The 18,279-nt window shown below is 34.6% G+C and overlaps 1 protein-coding gene across 2 annotated transcripts; it reads right to left on the reverse strand.

Moving 5' to 3' along the window:
- On the reverse strand, nucleotides 6,518-9,829 carry LOC109716977 (transcription factor SRM1-like). 2 transcript variants are annotated; one of them, XR_002218091.1, is made up of 3 exons: nucleotides 9,069-9,829; nucleotides 7,476-8,042; nucleotides 6,518-7,445 (listed from the first exon to the last, which is right to left on the reverse strand). XR_002218091.1 is itself a non-coding variant. In XM_020242610.1 (2 exons), exons 1-2 carry the CDS (start codon nucleotides 9,569-9,571, stop codon nucleotides 7,589-7,591), a joined length of 957 nt encoding a protein of 318 aa, XP_020098199.1. In that variant the 5' UTR covers nucleotides 9,572-9,829; the 3' UTR covers nucleotides 6,518-7,588. The 2 variants fall into 2 exon arrangements, 1 of the variants encoding a protein (XP_020098199.1); XM_020242610.1 differs by having other exon boundaries at nucleotides 6,518-8,042.

Below are 18,279 nucleotides of genomic sequence, written 5' to 3' on the forward strand. Positions count from 1 at the left end.
AACTTAAAATGTTGAGAGGGTAAAATATAGATTTTTGAAAGTTAGAAAGAGAAAATTTAAAAAAAAAGTATTTATAAGGAGTTTTCCATAATTTAGTCTTTCGATATGGAGTTGAGTTGCTATGCTTTTAAAAGGCGATTTTTAGTGCAATAACCCTCCCCTAAAATTTTATTTTAAAAATAGACCCGTTAAATTTTAATTTGTAAATATGGTCCTATAAAAGCGGTGAATCATTCACCGCTTTCTTTCTCTTTCTCACTTTTTTCTATATTTCTACGATGGTAAAAGCGGTGAATGGTTCACCGCTTTTATTCTTTTTCTACTTCTAGAGAAGAGTTATGAATGCGGTGAATCATTCATCGCATTTAGAGGTCTATTTTATAATTATTTTTTAAAAAAAATTATTTTTACAATTATAAAAATCAATAGGATTATTTATAAAAAAAATTCTTTTAAAAGCACAAAAACATCCATGCTTATAATTTTTTAACCGTTGAATCGTCTCAGGATTCGTACAGTACTAGTAAAAAAAAAAAATCTTAATAGGATACACAATTAATAGTACTATAAAAATTTTGAGTCAATTCGACGATTAAAATCACAAGCACAGATATTTTTAGTTTAAAAGTACACTAGTGTAGTTACCCGCACGATGCGACGAGTAGATATTATCAAAATAATTATTTTTTTTAGTCATTGTTGATCGTCGATAATATTTTGGAGAAATAAGTCTAAAATATACAGTTCATCAAATACATAGAAAATAATACTCTAAATATGAAATGAAGAACATTAGTTTAAATAGTTCGCAAGAATTGGTAAAAAACTACTAAAAATAATTTTTTATATGTATTCACTCAACAATCTATACAATTAAACTCAAAGTGAAGAAAGTGATTAAACTATAAAAAAAAGATAAATACACGTCTACAAGATATAAAATCTTTAGAATTAAACAGTATACAGGAAACATAAATAACGTAAACAATCGTACATACAAATAAATCACAGAATATGTCCAAAATTTATGGGTTCTCCCTTGTATAGAGGAGCAATAAGGGTACCAAAATTCTAAGATCCTCCTTGTCGATGATGTTGAACCTCTGGCGAAAATACTTGTGAAGAACCTCCCAAACGACATTGGACACCTTGTTCCCCACCTCAAGGATCTGATCTATAGAGTCGAAAATTAGATCGATCAAAGACAAAATCAATAGAAAATAATGCAAAACCCTACCAATTCGAGGCGATTTTGAACCGTGGGCAAGATTTGCCAAAACTTCTTGAGCATACGTAGAGAGAGAGATTAGTGACGGATAAATATTACTAATAATTCAATAGAGATGAGACAATTATATTAACTCAATAGAGATGAGACAATTATATTAACAAAATCTCTAAAACACAAAAAAAAAAGAATATTAGTAATTTAGCAAAGTTTTTATCAAGAGTCTTGATGAACTGGTTCAAAGTGGGGAGCACCTTCAACCTCTGCTTGAGAATTCTACTCTGTCACTAGATGCGCACCACCTTCAGCACTTCACGAAGCAAATGAAGTCCCTCTTCAGCTAGAGAGCTCTGCCGATCCCGAAGAGGATCATTCCATGACACCACTTTGAGTATAGCTTTGGAGGGTACAGAAGAGGCAGAAATCCTAAAAGGAGTGTGAGAGATAAAGAAGAGAGGGTTTATAAAAAACGTGTGGAAAAAGTACCAACAAATCTCGTATGGTCTCGACCATTGAATATATTGATGAGGAAATGATCGGTTTATGTCGATCGTTCGATTGAAGATTGTAAGGGTTTGGATTAAATTGATGTGTGGTGTCTCTTTTGCAAAGACTCGTAGTGGTTAGGGAAGAATGGGGAGTTACAGAAAAGGGGGAAGACGGAGGGACGCAGGAAGAAGAAAGGAAAAGGGATGACACATGAGTTATATAGATGGTTGTGGAGAAGAATGAGGAGTTATACAGAGGAGGAAAATGAAGTGACACAGGGAGGGAAAGAGAAGACGGAGTCACGGGAGTTACATAGAGAGAGAGGGTAAGCGAGCCATCTAAATGAGAAAAAAAAAACTCTTAAAACAAGGATGTTGCGCCACGTCAGCAAAATTATTGGGAAATAATATATGTTTATAGATTTATAGATTATTGGGAAATAATATATGTTTATAGATGTTGCGCCATGTCAGCAAAATTATTGAGAAATAATATATGTTTAAAGATGAGCACAATTCATATCTAATATTGCCCTTCAAAACTTTCAAAATATCTAACATATATCTATTAATCAAAATACCTTTATTAATTTTCAAAAGTTTCTTCAAAAATCCAAACATCTGAGATTTAGTAATGGAAATTGGGATTTAGAAGGGTACTTAGATAATTTTAGGTTAAATTTGAAAATTTTGAATAGTAGCCAAGAGTAAATAAGCAAAATCCTTCTTTTTTGGTATAAAATTACAGAACTTATTTATACTATGGATCATTTTGATTCGACAATTCAATCTGTGAAAATTTTAACTTTACTACCCAACTTTTCGATTTATTTGATTTCAGTTGTCAACGACACTTTGACCTTAAAATTTAAACGCATTTTGTAGATTTAGTTAGTATAATTCATGTAACTTGCGCTACTATACATTTATTAAAATAAATAATAGCTTAGATTTTTAAGAGAATTATACGAATTATTCTGTGTCGTTAGATATATTTAGTTAGTACAATCCAATCTTTTTCTTTTTTTTTTTTCTTTTCTTTCACTATACGCATTCTTTTCTGCTACTGCACCCCTCCCTTGCCCTTTGCCACAACTGCCGCCCCTATCCAGACGTGCTCTCTCTCTCTCACCGTCGTCCTCAAATACCGCAACACCCTCATCACCGTCACTATCACTGTCGTTGCCACCGCTCATGGCTACGCCCTCCACCAAAGTCTCACCTCAACAATCTATACTGCATTAACTCCGGCGTCGGCGGAGGTGTGGGCAAAATAGGAGAGAGAAGCACGGCATTAACATGGAGGTGGTGGAGGAGGGAAGGGAAGTGGGAGGAGAAAGAGAAAAAGGAACAGCGAAGAGGCAAGAGAAAAACGAATTACAGAGAAAGGCAAGAAAAAGAGGAATAAATATATTTTGGTTAGTTTACTAAAATTCAATTCTAATTTGCAAAACTTAAAAAAATGATATATTTTTGCAGAAATGCAAGACCAAAAAAATGATATATTTTTGCAGAAACGCAAGACCAGTGACTTCTTTATGCAAATTGGCCAGTTATTACTAAATTATTTATCTNGAAATGTGAATCAACTATGATTCGAACTTGGGACCTCAGTACCAACCATCAAGCCTTTCGCCACTTGCTCTAGGGATGGTCGGTGAGAAGAGTTATGAATGCGGTGAATCATTCACCGCATTTAGAGGTCTATTTTTATAATTATTTTTTAAAAAAATTTATTTTTACAATTATAAAAATTGATAGGATTATTTATAAAAAAATTCTTTTAAAAGCACAAAAACATCTATGCTTATAATTTTTTAATCGTTGAATCGTCTCAAGATTCGTACAGTACTAGTAAAAAAAAAAATCTTAATAGGATACACAATTAATAGTACTATAAAAATTTTGAGTCAATTCGACGGTTAAAATCACAAGCACAGATATTTTTAGTTTAAAAGTACACTAGTGTAGTTACCCGCACGATGTGACGGGTAGATATTATCAAAATAATTATTTTTTTTAGTCATTGTTGATCATCGATAATATTTCAGAGAAGTAAGCCTAAAATATACAGTTCATCAAATATATAGAAAATAATACTCTAAATATGAAATGAAGAACGTTAGTTTAAATAGTTCGCAAGAATTGGTAAAAAACTACTAAAAATAATTTTTTATATGTATTCACTCAACAATCTATACAATTAAACTCAAAGTGAAGAAAGTGATTAAACTATAAAAAAAAGATAAATACACGTCTGCAAGATATAAAATCTTTAGAATTAAACAGTATACAGGAAACATGAATAACGTAAACAATCGTACATACAAATAAATCACAAAATATGTCCAAAATTTATGGGTTCTCCCTTGTGTAGAGGAGCAATAAGGGTACCAAAATTTTGAGATCCTCCTTGTCGATGATGTTGAACCTTTGGCGAAAATACTTGTAAAGAACCTCCCAAACGACATTTGACACCTTGTTCCCCACCTCAAGGATCCGATCTATAGAGTCGAAAATTAGATCGATCAAAGACAAAATCAATAGAAAATAATGCGAAACCTTACCAATTCGAGGCGATTTTGAACCGTGGGCAAGATTTGCCAAAATTTCTTGAGCATACGTAGAGAGAGAGATTAGTGACGGATAAATATTACTAATAATTCAATAGAGATGAGACAATTATATTAACAAAATCTCTAAAACAAAAAAAAAAAAAGAATATTAGTAATTTAGCAAGGTTTTTATCAAGAGTCTTGATGAACTGGTTCAAAGTGGGGAGCACTTTCAACCTCTGCTTGAGAATTCTACTTTGTCACTGGATCCGCACCACCTTCGGCCACTTCACGAAGCAAATGAAGTCCCTCTTCAGCTAGAGAGCTCTGTCGATCCCGAAGAGGATCATTCCATAACACCACTTTGAGTATAGCTTTGGAGGGTACAGAAGAGGCAAAAATCCTAAAAGGAGTGTGAGAGATAAAGAAGATAGGGTTTATAAAAAACGTGTGGAAAAAGTACCAACAAATCTCGTATGGTCTCGACCATTGAATATATTGATGAGGAAATGATCGGTTTATATCGATCGTTCAATTGAAAATTGTAAGGGTTTGGATTAAAACTGATGTGTGGTGTCTCTTTTGCAAAGACTCGTAGTGGTTAGGGAAGATGGGGAGTTACAGAAAAGGGGGAAGACGAAGGGACACAGGAAGAAGAAAGGAAAGGGGATGACACATGAGTTATATAGATGGTTGTGGAGAAGAATGAGGAGTTATAGAGAAGAGGAAAATGAAGTGACACAGGGAGGGAAAGAGAAGACGGAGTCACGGGAGTTACATAGAGAGAGAGGGTAAGCAAGCCATCTAAATGAGAAAAAAAAAACTCTTAAAGCAAGGATGTTGCGCCACATCAGCAAAATTATTGGAAAATAATATATGTTTATATATAATTAGGAAATAATATATGTTTATAGATGTTGCGCCATGTCAGCAAAATTATTGGAAAATAATATATGTTTATAGATGAGCACAATTCATATCTAATATTGCCCTTCAAAACTTTCAAAATATCTAACATATATCTTATTAATCAAAATACCTTTATTAATTTTCAAAAGTTTCTTCAAAAATCCAAACATCTGAGATTTAGTAATGGAAATTGGGATTTAGAAGGGTACTTAGATAATTTAGGTTAAATTTGAAAATTTTGAATAGTAGCCAAGAGTAAATAAGCAAAATCTGTTTAATCCTTTTAGGAGCCATTTGGTTAAATGTAATTACAAATGCAGTGTAATTGAAGATGCATGCAGTTGAAAATGGAGCAGTTACAACTACATGCATCATGTTTGGTTGGATGTAGTGGAAAGCGCTGTAACTATAAATAATTTGTTTGATTGCATGCAGTCGAGAAATAATTTTTAAAATTTTATCATTATATATCTATATGATGGTAAGATTACCTCCAATGTAAAAAAATTTTATTTTTTGTTTAAAAAATATTTAAAGAGGTAAAGTTACCTTTTGTTTAAAGTTGCACTCTCTAACTGCTGCAGTTGAAACTGCGGCCGATTTGGGCGTAGTTCCAACTGCTGCAGTTGGACCTCCTCCTGCAGTTCCTACTGCAGCAATTGGATTTAAATACATCAAACCAAACACCGAATTTGCATTTGCATACAGTTACAACTGCCGTACAGGCAACTACATGCAACCAAACAGCCCTTTAGATTCTAACATCTTCGTCAGTCCAATCACACACACAGTCCAAGATCACCAGACGATGTGAGGCTTACCTCACACTTTCGGTGAGTACACACACAGTCCAAAATCACGAGACGATGTGAGGCCTACCTCACAGTTTCGGCCAGTAAACCAGAATCGGCTCTGATATCAAATATAACGATCAGACTCACTAGTAATAACAACTCTACATGAATTGACAGAAAAACTAGTTTAATTAGCAGTTTATAACATGCGAAAACTAATTAGAAAAATTACAGGATCAATTTTGCACCAAGACACTGGATACCTGCAAACACAGTAGCTAGTAACAGATCTCAAGAGAGTCGAAGTACAACAACCCAAAGATGAATTTATCATAGTCGAAAATCGTAAGATCAGAAAAGAGAACATGTAAAAGCAGGAATTAGCTGATCTGCAGATCATAAAAACCTCATATTTAACAACTACAGAACATAGAGAACCACAGTGACGGGCTCGAATCAGATCTTATAGAGAAAGGAAGAGATGGACATGGTTTTTCATTGTCAGTTGATAGTTTGAAGCAACATCGCAACGAACAGAAAAAGTTGATAAAAAAAGAAGCAAACAGCCGACATTAAGGTATTATTTACTCCAGAAAAGTTTACAAATGCACAAGCAACCAAAAAGGCGAGTATCCACAACAGCAAGACCAAATAGCAAAAAAAAAAAAAAAATATTACATCCTTACACTCGAGAACTCGAAATCGTGGAGGCTTTGCTATTTACAATAACAATAAACATTCACCTTCCCTTGCTTATTGAGCCGACAGATACAAAAACAATCAATAGCCCTCAAACTGAACCTTTACAACTGCTGAATTGCACAAATGATCCTGGAACATTACGAGTACCCGACCTTCAAATTTACGCGCTCAACATCTTGAGCAGATTGAATTTCTCATTGTAACCGTTCTAATCAATCACCTTTAGTGGAATTAACCGAAAGGCCAACTACGCCGCTATTTATGAAACACTTACAAGCAACTTCACTGCAACTTGTCATGATACTGAGAGTATCTACCAAAATTTGAAAGGGAATGTTTGAAGCAAGAAAATTGTGTACGAGGTCGAATTTTTTGATTTGGATGTGGCTTTCGAGTGTATCATACACGGAAAGACTACGATTAAATATAAAAGTTCAGAGGCAAAATGCTTACATTCGAAGGTCAAGTACTAAAACTGAAACTTAGGACCTATTTGGTATTGATGCCGTTATTTTTTTTTTTTTTTTAAAATTCTATGTGATTCGATACGCCTGCGGATGGACTTTTCTTCTATGGTCATCATTGGCTAGCTCGCAATGTGACCTGATTGGACGCTAAGAGTAGTGTCTTCCTCAAACAAGCAAAGAACTTGAAAAAAAGGTTACTTCCAAGTATTTGCCTTTTGTTGCCAAACAGACACAGTATAGATGTACAGACTGCACGCAGTCCACCATCCGCACGCGCATTCTATCGCGCAGAATTAACAAATGCAAGAACAAAAAGAATGACGGCAACAATACCAAATAAGACCTTAGCAATTAGTTTAGGGACCATTAGTGCAATTCACCCAAGATAGTTTTGAGGAAGCTAAAAAAAAAAAATCAAGGGCAACTGGAGAGAAGGCTATTACTGTCATTGGTGGATTTTTGGGGAGAGCACCGGGTGGGCAACCGGCACGACATAGGGCACATGTCCAGGAGGAGGGAGCATAACCGGAGTTCCAATTGCAGATATCATATGGCCGGGCACAGGATGCCCTAACGGCGGCCCGTACATTCCGACTGCCGGGATCGGAGGCTGAGAAGGGAGAGGTTGGTGAGCCATAGGCGGACGTATGGTCGCAGGGTGGGTGCCATTGCCCTGGCCGGTGATCGGGCCTTGTGGTGAAGAAGAGACCTCGCCGGAGTTCACGCTCGTGATGTCGTGGATGCTCGATCTCCGGCGGTCTCTGTTTATCGAGTTGAGGCGGATGAAGTACTTCTGGGCGTGGCTCGCTACTTGGGTCGGAGTTCTTGAGATGACGAAGTTTCTCGATATGCTCCTCCAGTCTCCCTTGCCAAATTTGTCGAGGCCAAGCAAGAACAACCTGCACAATATCGGGAACATCATAAGTCCACATCTCAAGAACATCAGTAGCTTCAATTTCACTTGCGGTGTAGATTCAAATTTAGACTTTTCTCAAGCAATATCGGCTTACCGAGATTCACCACGCGAATTCACCAAGCCAAATTCGGGTAACGGAAATTAAAGAAAGCCTATCTAAGTGGAAGAAGAAGTATTCTAAACCATTTGCAACAACTAAAAGAGTTTTTATGTAAAATTCTCGCAGAAACAATTATGAAAGAAAAATAGAAACAATAATTTTAACTGAGACCTACACCTCAAAGAGGAAAATTAGAATTTAAATCTCTCTTTTAAATTTCTCTTCACAATTTCAATATGCTAGCTTGTTGCACAAATACCATCATGCTTGAATCATACAGTTATTTAATCATATGGTATTAAGCATTCCAAATTCTATGCATAACAAATGAATTTAGGTAAAAATGTACACAATTTACCAGAACTATGGACCATTTTGAGTCAGCCACCCACCTCTTCAATTTGTTTGATTTTGAGCCAGTCAATGGTGATTTGACTTCAAAAATTTAGCTAATTACTTAATTTGATTTATAGTTGCGAGAATTTTATAAAATATACAGTCGAAACCTGTAAAGATAAATGATACATTCAAATTTTGAAGTCTAAGTGTCTTTATCTGGCTCAAATCAAACAAATTAAAAGTTTGAATAGTAAAATCAAAATTTTGAAAAGTTCGATAGCTAACTCAAAATGGTCTATAGTTTCCGTAAGTTCGGTACGTTTTTACCGTGAATTTATTACCTCACTATGTAAACATACCATTTCATCTCGATTGAATAAATTACAGATTTTTACTAAATTTTACATCCATTTTTCAAACATATCATCCGTATTACAATTTGATCCCAATTTCCTCATTTTAAGCTCAAAATCTTCAATTTACTTCCATATTTAATCACAATTTCATCCAAAAAATCTCCAAATTTTTCCCTTCAAAAAGTTACAAAGAGATTAGATAATTGGGACGAACCTGTGTTCTTCTTCGGTCCACGGGATCCCCTTCTTCCTCTCCTGCTCCGATTTGGAGCAACCCTTCCCCACCTCAAACCCTAATCCCTTCTTCTCCCCAACCCCTTGCCCCTGCCCGTGCCCGTGCCCGTGCCCGTGCCCCTCCTTCCCCGCCGCCGGAGGATGCGGCGGCGCCGCCTCCTCGCCGGAGTAGCGCGGGATCGGGACCCTCCCGGCCTCGATCGCCCTCACGTCCTCCACCAAAATCTCGTAGTGCCGCCGCACCTCCGCCGCCGTTTTCCCCGGAACCCTAGCCGCGATCATGTCCCACCATTTCCCGTCCCCTCCGCCGCCCTCCTCGCTTCCCCCTCCTCCTCCTCCGCCCCGCTCCGCCCCCGCCACCTCCGGCGGCGCCACCGCCGCCACCGCGTTCTCGAACGCCTTGTTGTCGTCCCGACTCCACCCCGCCACCTCCTCTTCCTCCTCCGCCGCCGCTGCCGCCGCCGCCGCCGCAGTTCCGGCCATGGCGGTGGTGCGCACGATAAGGGGGGTCCCGGCGCAGGATAAGGTAACCTAACCCTAACCGCTCGTTTCCATAACGAATCGATCTAATTATATATATATACTAAATATTGGGCGGTGAGAGTTACTATACATTCATGGGGAGGTGACGGGACCCGAAGGTAGGAGTCGGCAACGGAGATATCGGAATACGGTCACCGGCGCCGACTTTGGATATTATTGAGGTTGTGGACTCGGGGAGAGTGAGGAGGGAGATATTATTGTATATGTATGTGTATTTATTTATATAGGGGTCAATTGCATACAGTTCACTGCAAACATAGTGAATTATAAATATATTTCTGTAAAATTTAACTTTCATAAATTATTTCTGCAAAAGTTATAATGTTTTCAAATACATCTCTGCCGTTTAGAAAAGTTTAGTTAACTATAGGTTAAATGCTTCACCCGGATTAATTTTTGACATTTTTATATCTCTTATATTATACTGTTATAACTTTTTGAAGGGACATATTTGTGTGGCAAAATTGGAAATATAAACAGCTTTCTAACGGTTCTCTAACGATTACAAACCAGAGGGACATATCTAAAAATATTAGAATTTATGCAGAAATAATTTATAAAAGTTGAACTTTACAGGAATATATTTGCAATTCACTATGTTTACGGGGACATATATCCAATTAACCCATATATGGCAAAATTGTACTATGACGGCTTAAACTACGGAATATTTGGAAATAGGCCCCTAAATTATAAATAGTGGGCATGTATGAGGGGATTTATTTGAAAAACAAAAAAAAAAGTAAGGGGTGTGTAAAATATTTCAAAAGTTTAAAGGGTAAATAGGCAATTATACCTAGTTACCTAATAGGACGTAAAATGTAACGTGTAATATATTGAGGAGGTTATCTGTAATTTAGCTTAAAAAAAAAAAAAAAAAAAAAAAAAAAAAAAAAAAAAGGTCCAAATGGTAGTGTATTGTATGTATATAAATAGTCGGCATGTGAGATGGTGATGAGTGGTGGAGAGAGGGGGAATGAGTTGGTGGGAAACGTGGGCGATTCTCCATTTCTCATTCCGAGGGGGGATTTTGCCAAACATAATCCACAGCCTAGTTGGCTCATTGGTCCCTCCCACTTCCCCAACCCTCTTGTGTCCCTTTCCCCAATGTTGAATAAGACCTTTCTTTTCCTTTTCTTTTTTTTTTTTAATAAATTTTTAGGGCGTGTTTGTTTCGTTTTTTTTGGTATTCTGGAATCGGAATCGGAATGGGCGAATTTATTTATGGGTGTTTGGTACGCAGGAGTCCAATTCCGATTCCGATTCCCTAGTGGGATGGGAATCTCCCAATCACCTCTTTTTCCAATCCGGCCTAACAGGCCGGATTGGAAGTTGAATCCGGACGGAATGAATATTTATTTGACTTAAATTTATTTTTTCAACTTTTTTAGTTAAAATATGAGTTTAAGGGCGTGTTTGATTCGCTTTTTTTTTGGTACCCTGGAATCGAAATCGGAATGGGTGAATTCATTTGTCGGTGTTTGGTACATGGGAGTCCAACTCCGATTCCGATTCCCCAGTGGGATGGGAATCCTCCAATCATCTCTTTTTTCAATCCGGCCTAGCAAGTCGGATTGGAAGTTGAATCCGGACGGAATAGATATTTATTTGACTTAAATTTATTTTTTCAACTTTGTTAATTAAAATATAAGTTTAAGGGCATGTTTGGCTCGCTATTTTGCACCCTGGAATCGAAATCGGAATGGGCGAATCCGTTTGTGGGTGTTTGGTACGCATGAGTCCAATTTCGATTCCGATTCCCGAGTGGAATGGGAATCCCCAATCACCTCTTTTTCCAATCCAGCCTAGGAGGCTGGATTGGAAGTTGAATCCGGGCGGAATAGATATTTATTCGAATTAAATTTATTTTTTCAACTTTTTTAATTTTTTAATTAAAATATGAGTTTAAATTTAGAAATTAAATATATATAATTTTAAATTTTAATTTGAACTTGAATTAAAAATTAAAATTTAATTAAGTATTTCGAATCTAATTTATGAATTTGAATTTAAATTAATATATTATAAAGATAAAGTTAGTATATTAATTTGATTACGTTTTTTATATCTACTTGAGATCCTGAACCAAACACCGACAATGGGAATGATTTATTCCCAGCCCGATTCAGGTTATGAATCAAACAAACAGAATTAGGTATTCCGATTCTGATTCCAACTTATTTCGATTCCGATTCTGATTCTGATTCCGATTCCGACTTCGAGCCAAGCCCTAAATATCACCTCTGTGGTTTCTCACTTTCTCTTTCTCATTTTAGTGCCATGTGATTTAAAGTGTATCAAGTTAGTGTCCTGTGGTTTTATTTGTATCTTTTCCTCAACTTTTTCTGTTAATATTTCGTTAAATTATATACAAAAAACTTTAGATACCCCACCTAGGTTTATCGAATATTCACTTTAGTACCATTTAGTTTTAACTTTGTCACTAATTTAACTAAAAAAATTAGTGGAATCGATAATAAAAATTAGTGGAATCGATAATAACCCCGAAATCGGAATCGGAATGATCCATTCCGATTCTAGATGTTTGGTATGCCGTAATCTCATTCCGATTCCGTTTCCATTCCGGAATAGGAATCGGCTAATCCGAGTAGAAACGGGCCTCGTACCCCAGATTAAAAATTGAATCCGGACTTAATTATTTTATTATTAAAATAACCTTCATCCATTAGACTTAAAAAAAAGAAAAAAAAAAAAAAACCGCTCGCCTCTCCGCGGCCGCTCAACTCTCCCCTCCCAAGCTTCATCCCGTAAGTAATTCCTCCTCCCCTCCCCGCCAACTTTTCTCTCGAATCTCTCTCTTATTTTTTTTCTTTATTCTCAAAAGTTACATGAACTTTGGACTTTCTCAAAAAAAAAATAAAAAAAAAAAGAAAAAAATTAAGAAGAACAAAAGGTCATATGAACACTAGTAATTATGAGGTCATGCCTTTTCTTTTGTCCTTCTAAAAAAAAAACTTCTAAGCATGCTTTTTTTTTTCTTTTATATTTTAAATAGATTATTCAAACTAGTTACAAGTAATTAAAATATATTAAAAGGGTAAAATTCGTATATTAATTTAATTCCGTTTCTGATAACTATCTGAACCAAACATCAACAATGGGAATGATTCATTTCGATTCCGATTCAGGTGGCGAACCAAACAGAATGAGGTAATGAGTCATTCCGATTCCGATTCCAGCTTATTTCTATTCCATTTCTGATTTCGATTCCGACTTCGAACCAAACATACCCTAAATTGATACACTTTAAACCACAGGCTACTAAAGTGAGAAAGTGTGAAACCACAAGGGTGGTATTTGAAGTTTTTTTCTTTTTTTTTTTTTGTTGGGGGTGTCGGAGGAAATAGCAATGCTTCATGCATCAAGAAGATCGAGATTTTTGAATGACTAGGCTTATTTATTCTCGACTACTATTCAAAATTTTTAAATTTATTCTGAAATTATGAAAACATCCTTTTAAACTCCGGTGCTTCATGTACTCCAGAAGATCGAAATGCTTCATGCACCCCACAACCATTACCAAAATAGCAATCTTTGGTATACCTCAAAAGACTGAGATTTTTGGATGACTAGGCTTATAATTTTTTAAAAAATTTTAAGAAGGGGCTTTCGCTTATTTATCTCTAGCTATTATTCAAAAGTTTTAAATTTATTCTGAAACTACCAATATACTCTTCTAAACTCCAATTCCCCTTAGTAAACTCTACTAAGGCCCCATTTGGTCCGGAGATAACGAGCATTGGGATAAATTTTTTTATTCCTAGGATAACTTACTATTCCAAAATAGTCATAAATAAAAATAAAATTGTGTTTGGTTTGTAATGTTGCTGTTACTAAAAATAGCTAAGATTGTGTTTAGTTAATTTTATGGAAGAGTAGAGGATAGTGAAAAAAAAGTGATGGTTGAATTTGATATAAAATATAATTTAATAAAAGTAATTTAGTGTAAAATAATTTATAAAAATAATTCATTATATTATTTAATAAAACTAATATATATATATATATTAAAATTATAATTAAATTTAAATTTAATAAAAATAATTTATTATAATATATAACATATTATATCCATATAATTTAGTTTTAATTCAATATATAGTCTTAATAAAGCTTGAAATTAAATTTTGGAATAGCACTATTTCGCCGAAAGGATGGAAAAGTTAATCCCAAGCTATTCTAGGATAATCGAGGATATCAAGGTTTGATCTGGATAAAATATCTCTGCCAAAAAAACCCCACTGGGCAGAATAGTAGGGATAACTTTCATTATCCCCGCTTTATCCCAGAACCAAAAAGTGTTTAGCCATATTTAAAAGAATTTTTAATAATTAAAGAGGATATTTTGGTCAATCAAGGGTATATTGGATATTATATCTTTTTTAAAGAATGGGGATCTGACATTTTTATTTCTAAAATAGGTCTAAGCGGTGAATGATTTCTCATATTTTACAAAACTTATATACTTTCTATATCCGAATTTTGAAAAATGTATAGTATTAGACTGTAAAAATAATTATAATGCTTTGAAGAAAGCAATGAATGAACTTGTTAGACCAATAATGGGTGGCCACGTGGCATGTCGGTGCACCATTAAACCCAAATTGTTAGGGTCAAGGATTAAAAGAGATTTTGGTGTGCACCGGGAGCATTGGCAAAATAATTAAGTAACTGCTAGGTGTAACCGCAAGCGGTTATATGCAGTTTTGATCGGCTTGAAGTGACCCTTAAAGATAGGGTAGTGGCCGATCATGGATGGAGCAATAACTGATCAACAGAGGTGGGCTATAAATAGCCAAATAAAGCCCAAGAGAGAGGTCTTTTTCCCGAAAATAGAAGACCACATTTATTTCCTCTGCATTTTTCTCGCATTTTTTAGGAGTAGTCTACTTGTAACCTTTTACTTTCCCGTACTTACTGTTTTTCCTAGAAGTAGTTCAGGTCAGATCAACCGAGTTTGTATGCCTTCAAGCATACTCGTCCTTTGTACTAGTTTCACCTATTAATTCCAATATATAAAGGCATTCGGCTCCTCAGCCGACCCAAAATACTATGTATCTCGTACAGTCGGCTCATCCACCGGAACCAAATCTGTAGTAAAAATTCTCGAACTCGGCTGATCCGATCCCTCATCAGCCAAATCGCTTGATCCAATTGAAGGGCGCAAACTTCGAGGGTCACTAGTCACAGTCATTCCGCATCCCTATATTCTTCCCAAGAGAGATCTTTGACCAGGTCAAGGATCAGGAAATTCAGTTCCTAACAAAACTATTAATTAAAAAAAAATTAGAAGATCTCCTGAAATGCAGTTGATGAATTCGTAAGACTTTTTCTTACATGTTTCTTACTACTACAAAAAAGTTTCAAATTTACTACTCAATACTCAAAATACTTTTCTAAAATCCAATTCCATTGGTAAACCCTATAAGGAAATCGGATATTTGAAAAAAAAAAAATTCTGAAATCAGCAGGGGTACTTTGGTCATCCAGAAATAAATAAAAAAATTTTGAAGTTTCGAAGAGCATATTAGATATTAACCCAATTTCCTTCGCACAATAGTGAGTTTAGGACTAGCCTAAACTTCTGGTTATCTAAAAACACATACCAACTATCAGAAAATTTGGGTTTCGTTTTCTAAGATGCAAAATTATTTGATCTTTGTCAATGCGTTTGTTTGTCTATGTTTGCTCTTCCATCCATCATTAGCAGTAGAGATTGAACTACTTGCATCAAGAAATGGTTTGGATTCGCTCACAAACAATTCTATGTATGCTGAGAATCGTATATGGCACCTTAGAACAAGTAACGATTCTGAACCAATTAAAAAAATCTCTTCATATCATATATGTTAATATATAATAACCTATAATGATAACATTTTTGGCTATCTGTAGCAGTACTGCACTAAGCACTATGCTTTAGCAGTGTGAACAATAGTGCCGCTATAAGTGCCCCATAATGTTGCCTTGTGTAATGTTGATATGTTGGCAAATCAATGTGATATCTCAAAGTACGTATATAATTCAATCACAGTCCTTTTTATTATGGTGTCAACACATCGACAATATAATAAAGAACAGGTATGAAAAATTCAAAGCATTTCTCGCAAATAAAGTAAGTCAATATCCAATGTGTACTACTTAAGACTGTCTTTAGAACCTAATTATGTGTTGCGATAAAAATAAAAAAAAAACAAAAAAAAAAACTATGAGTCTGTATGGTTTTTTAGAATGTTGGCTTCTATGTTGCCAATGTTTTGGCTTTAATAACATAAAAAGTTTCAATTAGTTTATATATAGAAAGAGAAAGATAGTAAGTGAGAGAGAAAGATAGTAAGTTACCTGCTTCATACAATTATTAGAAATAAAGTCAGCTAGAAATGTTAAGTAACTTGGCTTCAAACTTGGGATCTTGAGAATCAATCATCAATCACTTAGTCAACTATACTAGGTACAATTGGTGAAGATTCGAAGAGTAAGATTAGTTAATACATGCATTTCGTAATTTACATAGTATCGCATGCATTTACAAACATATTAACAAACCCTAAAGACAATATTTTAAGTTACCCAAAGCACTTTCCGTGTTCTATTATTTTATAACAAATAATAAATGTATGAACAATAGAGTTTGGGTAAATTGCATTGATGGCCCCAAACTTCTACAAAAATGTCAATTTGTTCCCTAATTTTTTTAAAGAAAAAGAACTTAATACCCCTAAAACTTCTATAAATATACCAAATGAAGTTCATCCAGTAATTTGGTGTTAATTTTACAAATAAGAAATAACTTGAATGTTAAATAAGCAAATAATTTTTTTTTTTCAATCCATGTATTCACCAAAGGTGTGACTTAAAGCTTATCAGAACAAAACGCACTTTAGACCGTATGTAATTATAAATACAGTGTAGTTGGAGATACATTAGTTAGAAATGCAGCAATTATAGTTATATTGATCTTGTTTAGTTGGATGCAGTAGAAAGTATTACAGTTATAAATACTTTGTTTGGTTGTATGCGGCTGAGAAGTATACTAACGAATTTTTACCATTTTATATATAGAGTTGTGATGTTATCCCCTATGTAGGAGTGAAAAGTGAAACTTTTTAAAAGGTTATTAGAAAGGTAAGCTTACGTGTACTTTTTTCAAGTGCTGCAGTTTCAATTTGGGCGTAGTTCCGACTGTTACAGTTGAGACTTCTTATGTACAGTTACAACTGCAGTGCAGTTACTCTTACGTACAACCAAACAGCCCTTAAAGTAAATACCGTCGTTACAAGGTAAAATGAAACCTCTGGCGCTAAGTTCCTTTATTCTTGTCAAAAAGAAGCTCACCTAACATAGGAATTTGTCAATTATATTTTTCAATATCTATAAAAGAGGATGTGGAAACATATGGAAACTTTTGAATGGAATTTGAGAAAAAAGAAATGTAGCTTTCCCACATCATCTTTATGTCACTTAGCTTAACATCACGTGATAAAATAGGCTAGTTTGACACATTTATTAAAATTTAAAGAACATAAAGATCATGCTAGCAGCAAATCAAAAGAGAACTCAATAGATTTCACATGAGAAGAATTCAGTTGAATTCAATTAGAAATAAATGTTTTCTTTTTACTTAGATTAGATCAAAGTTCAATAGAATTGTATTCTAATTTATTGTTTGTTAAAAGATGAGAAATTTTTTTAATGCGATTACTTTTTCCATTCAATTTTCACTTTATATAGTTTAGGTAAATTGCGCATTTGGTTCTCAAACTATAAAGTGTGTGACATTTTGGTACTCAAAAATTAATTTATTCTAGTAATTGCTTGCCCAAACTTTTTAAATTGTTGCAATCTCACAACTCAATTTTGTTGCCTAAATATTAACAAATTATTGATATAGAAACAATATAAAAGTAATGTAATTGATGATGCAACAATAATTAAAATACAGCATCACTTCTACTTGGATAATTTGTCAATATTTAGTCGACTAAATTGGATTGTGGGATTTGATTATAGCAATTCTAAAAGTTCAAGCTGGAAATTACAATAAATTAAAATTTGAGGATTAAGTGTCACCGAACTCATAGTTTGAGGACCAAACGTGTAATTTATCCAAGATATTATAGCTAACATGAGGAATACTTTAGAGTTATTAATAAAGTATAACTAATCGCAAATAAATTCTCACCATTATCCATCCCCCAATTATGCAAATTGGATAAGAATCATTTTGTTATATGAGAAATCCCATCAAATTTATCTGGATGAATTGAATTTCCATCTACTTAATGCTACCAATCTGTTTCTTTAGAATTTTACGGTTTTGGGTTGCGAAATAGAATGTAATAGGCAATAATAACTCGTTGGATCAAAACCATCTATCCAAAATATTTAAGCTCAGTTATTATTACTAGGGTGGAGTCTTTTCATTTCATAGTGAAAATAAAAATGAATGAATCTAATTCGAATTTTATAATCTAAAATTGATGAATCAAACTAATAACCATATTATGTATCTTGTCCACCACTTTTGCGCTAATAACGATATTTGATCAATCAACTTTTTTGTTCTCTTTTTCGACATATAGCTGGAAGGCTTTCCAAATCCTAACAACTCCTAAAAAAAAATAGAA

The sequence above is a fragment of the Ananas comosus genome, linkage group 11 (assembly GCF_001540865.1).
Source record: "Ananas comosus cultivar F153 linkage group 11, ASM154086v1, whole genome shotgun sequence".
NCBI lineage: Eukaryota > Viridiplantae > Streptophyta > Magnoliopsida > Poales > Bromeliaceae > Ananas > Ananas comosus.

What these genes read in the sequence shown, in the direction of transcription:
- LOC109716977 (XM_020242610.1), bottom strand. Translation starts at nt 9,571, where the DNA reads ATGGCCGGAACTGCGGCGGCGGCGGCGGCAGCGGCGGCGGAGGAGGAA. An exon ending in TGGACCGAAGAAGAACACAG is followed by an intron (nt 8,043 to 9,068) that starts GTTCGTCCCAAT and finishes GATATTGTGCAG; the next exon opens with GTTGTTCTTGCTTGGCCTCG.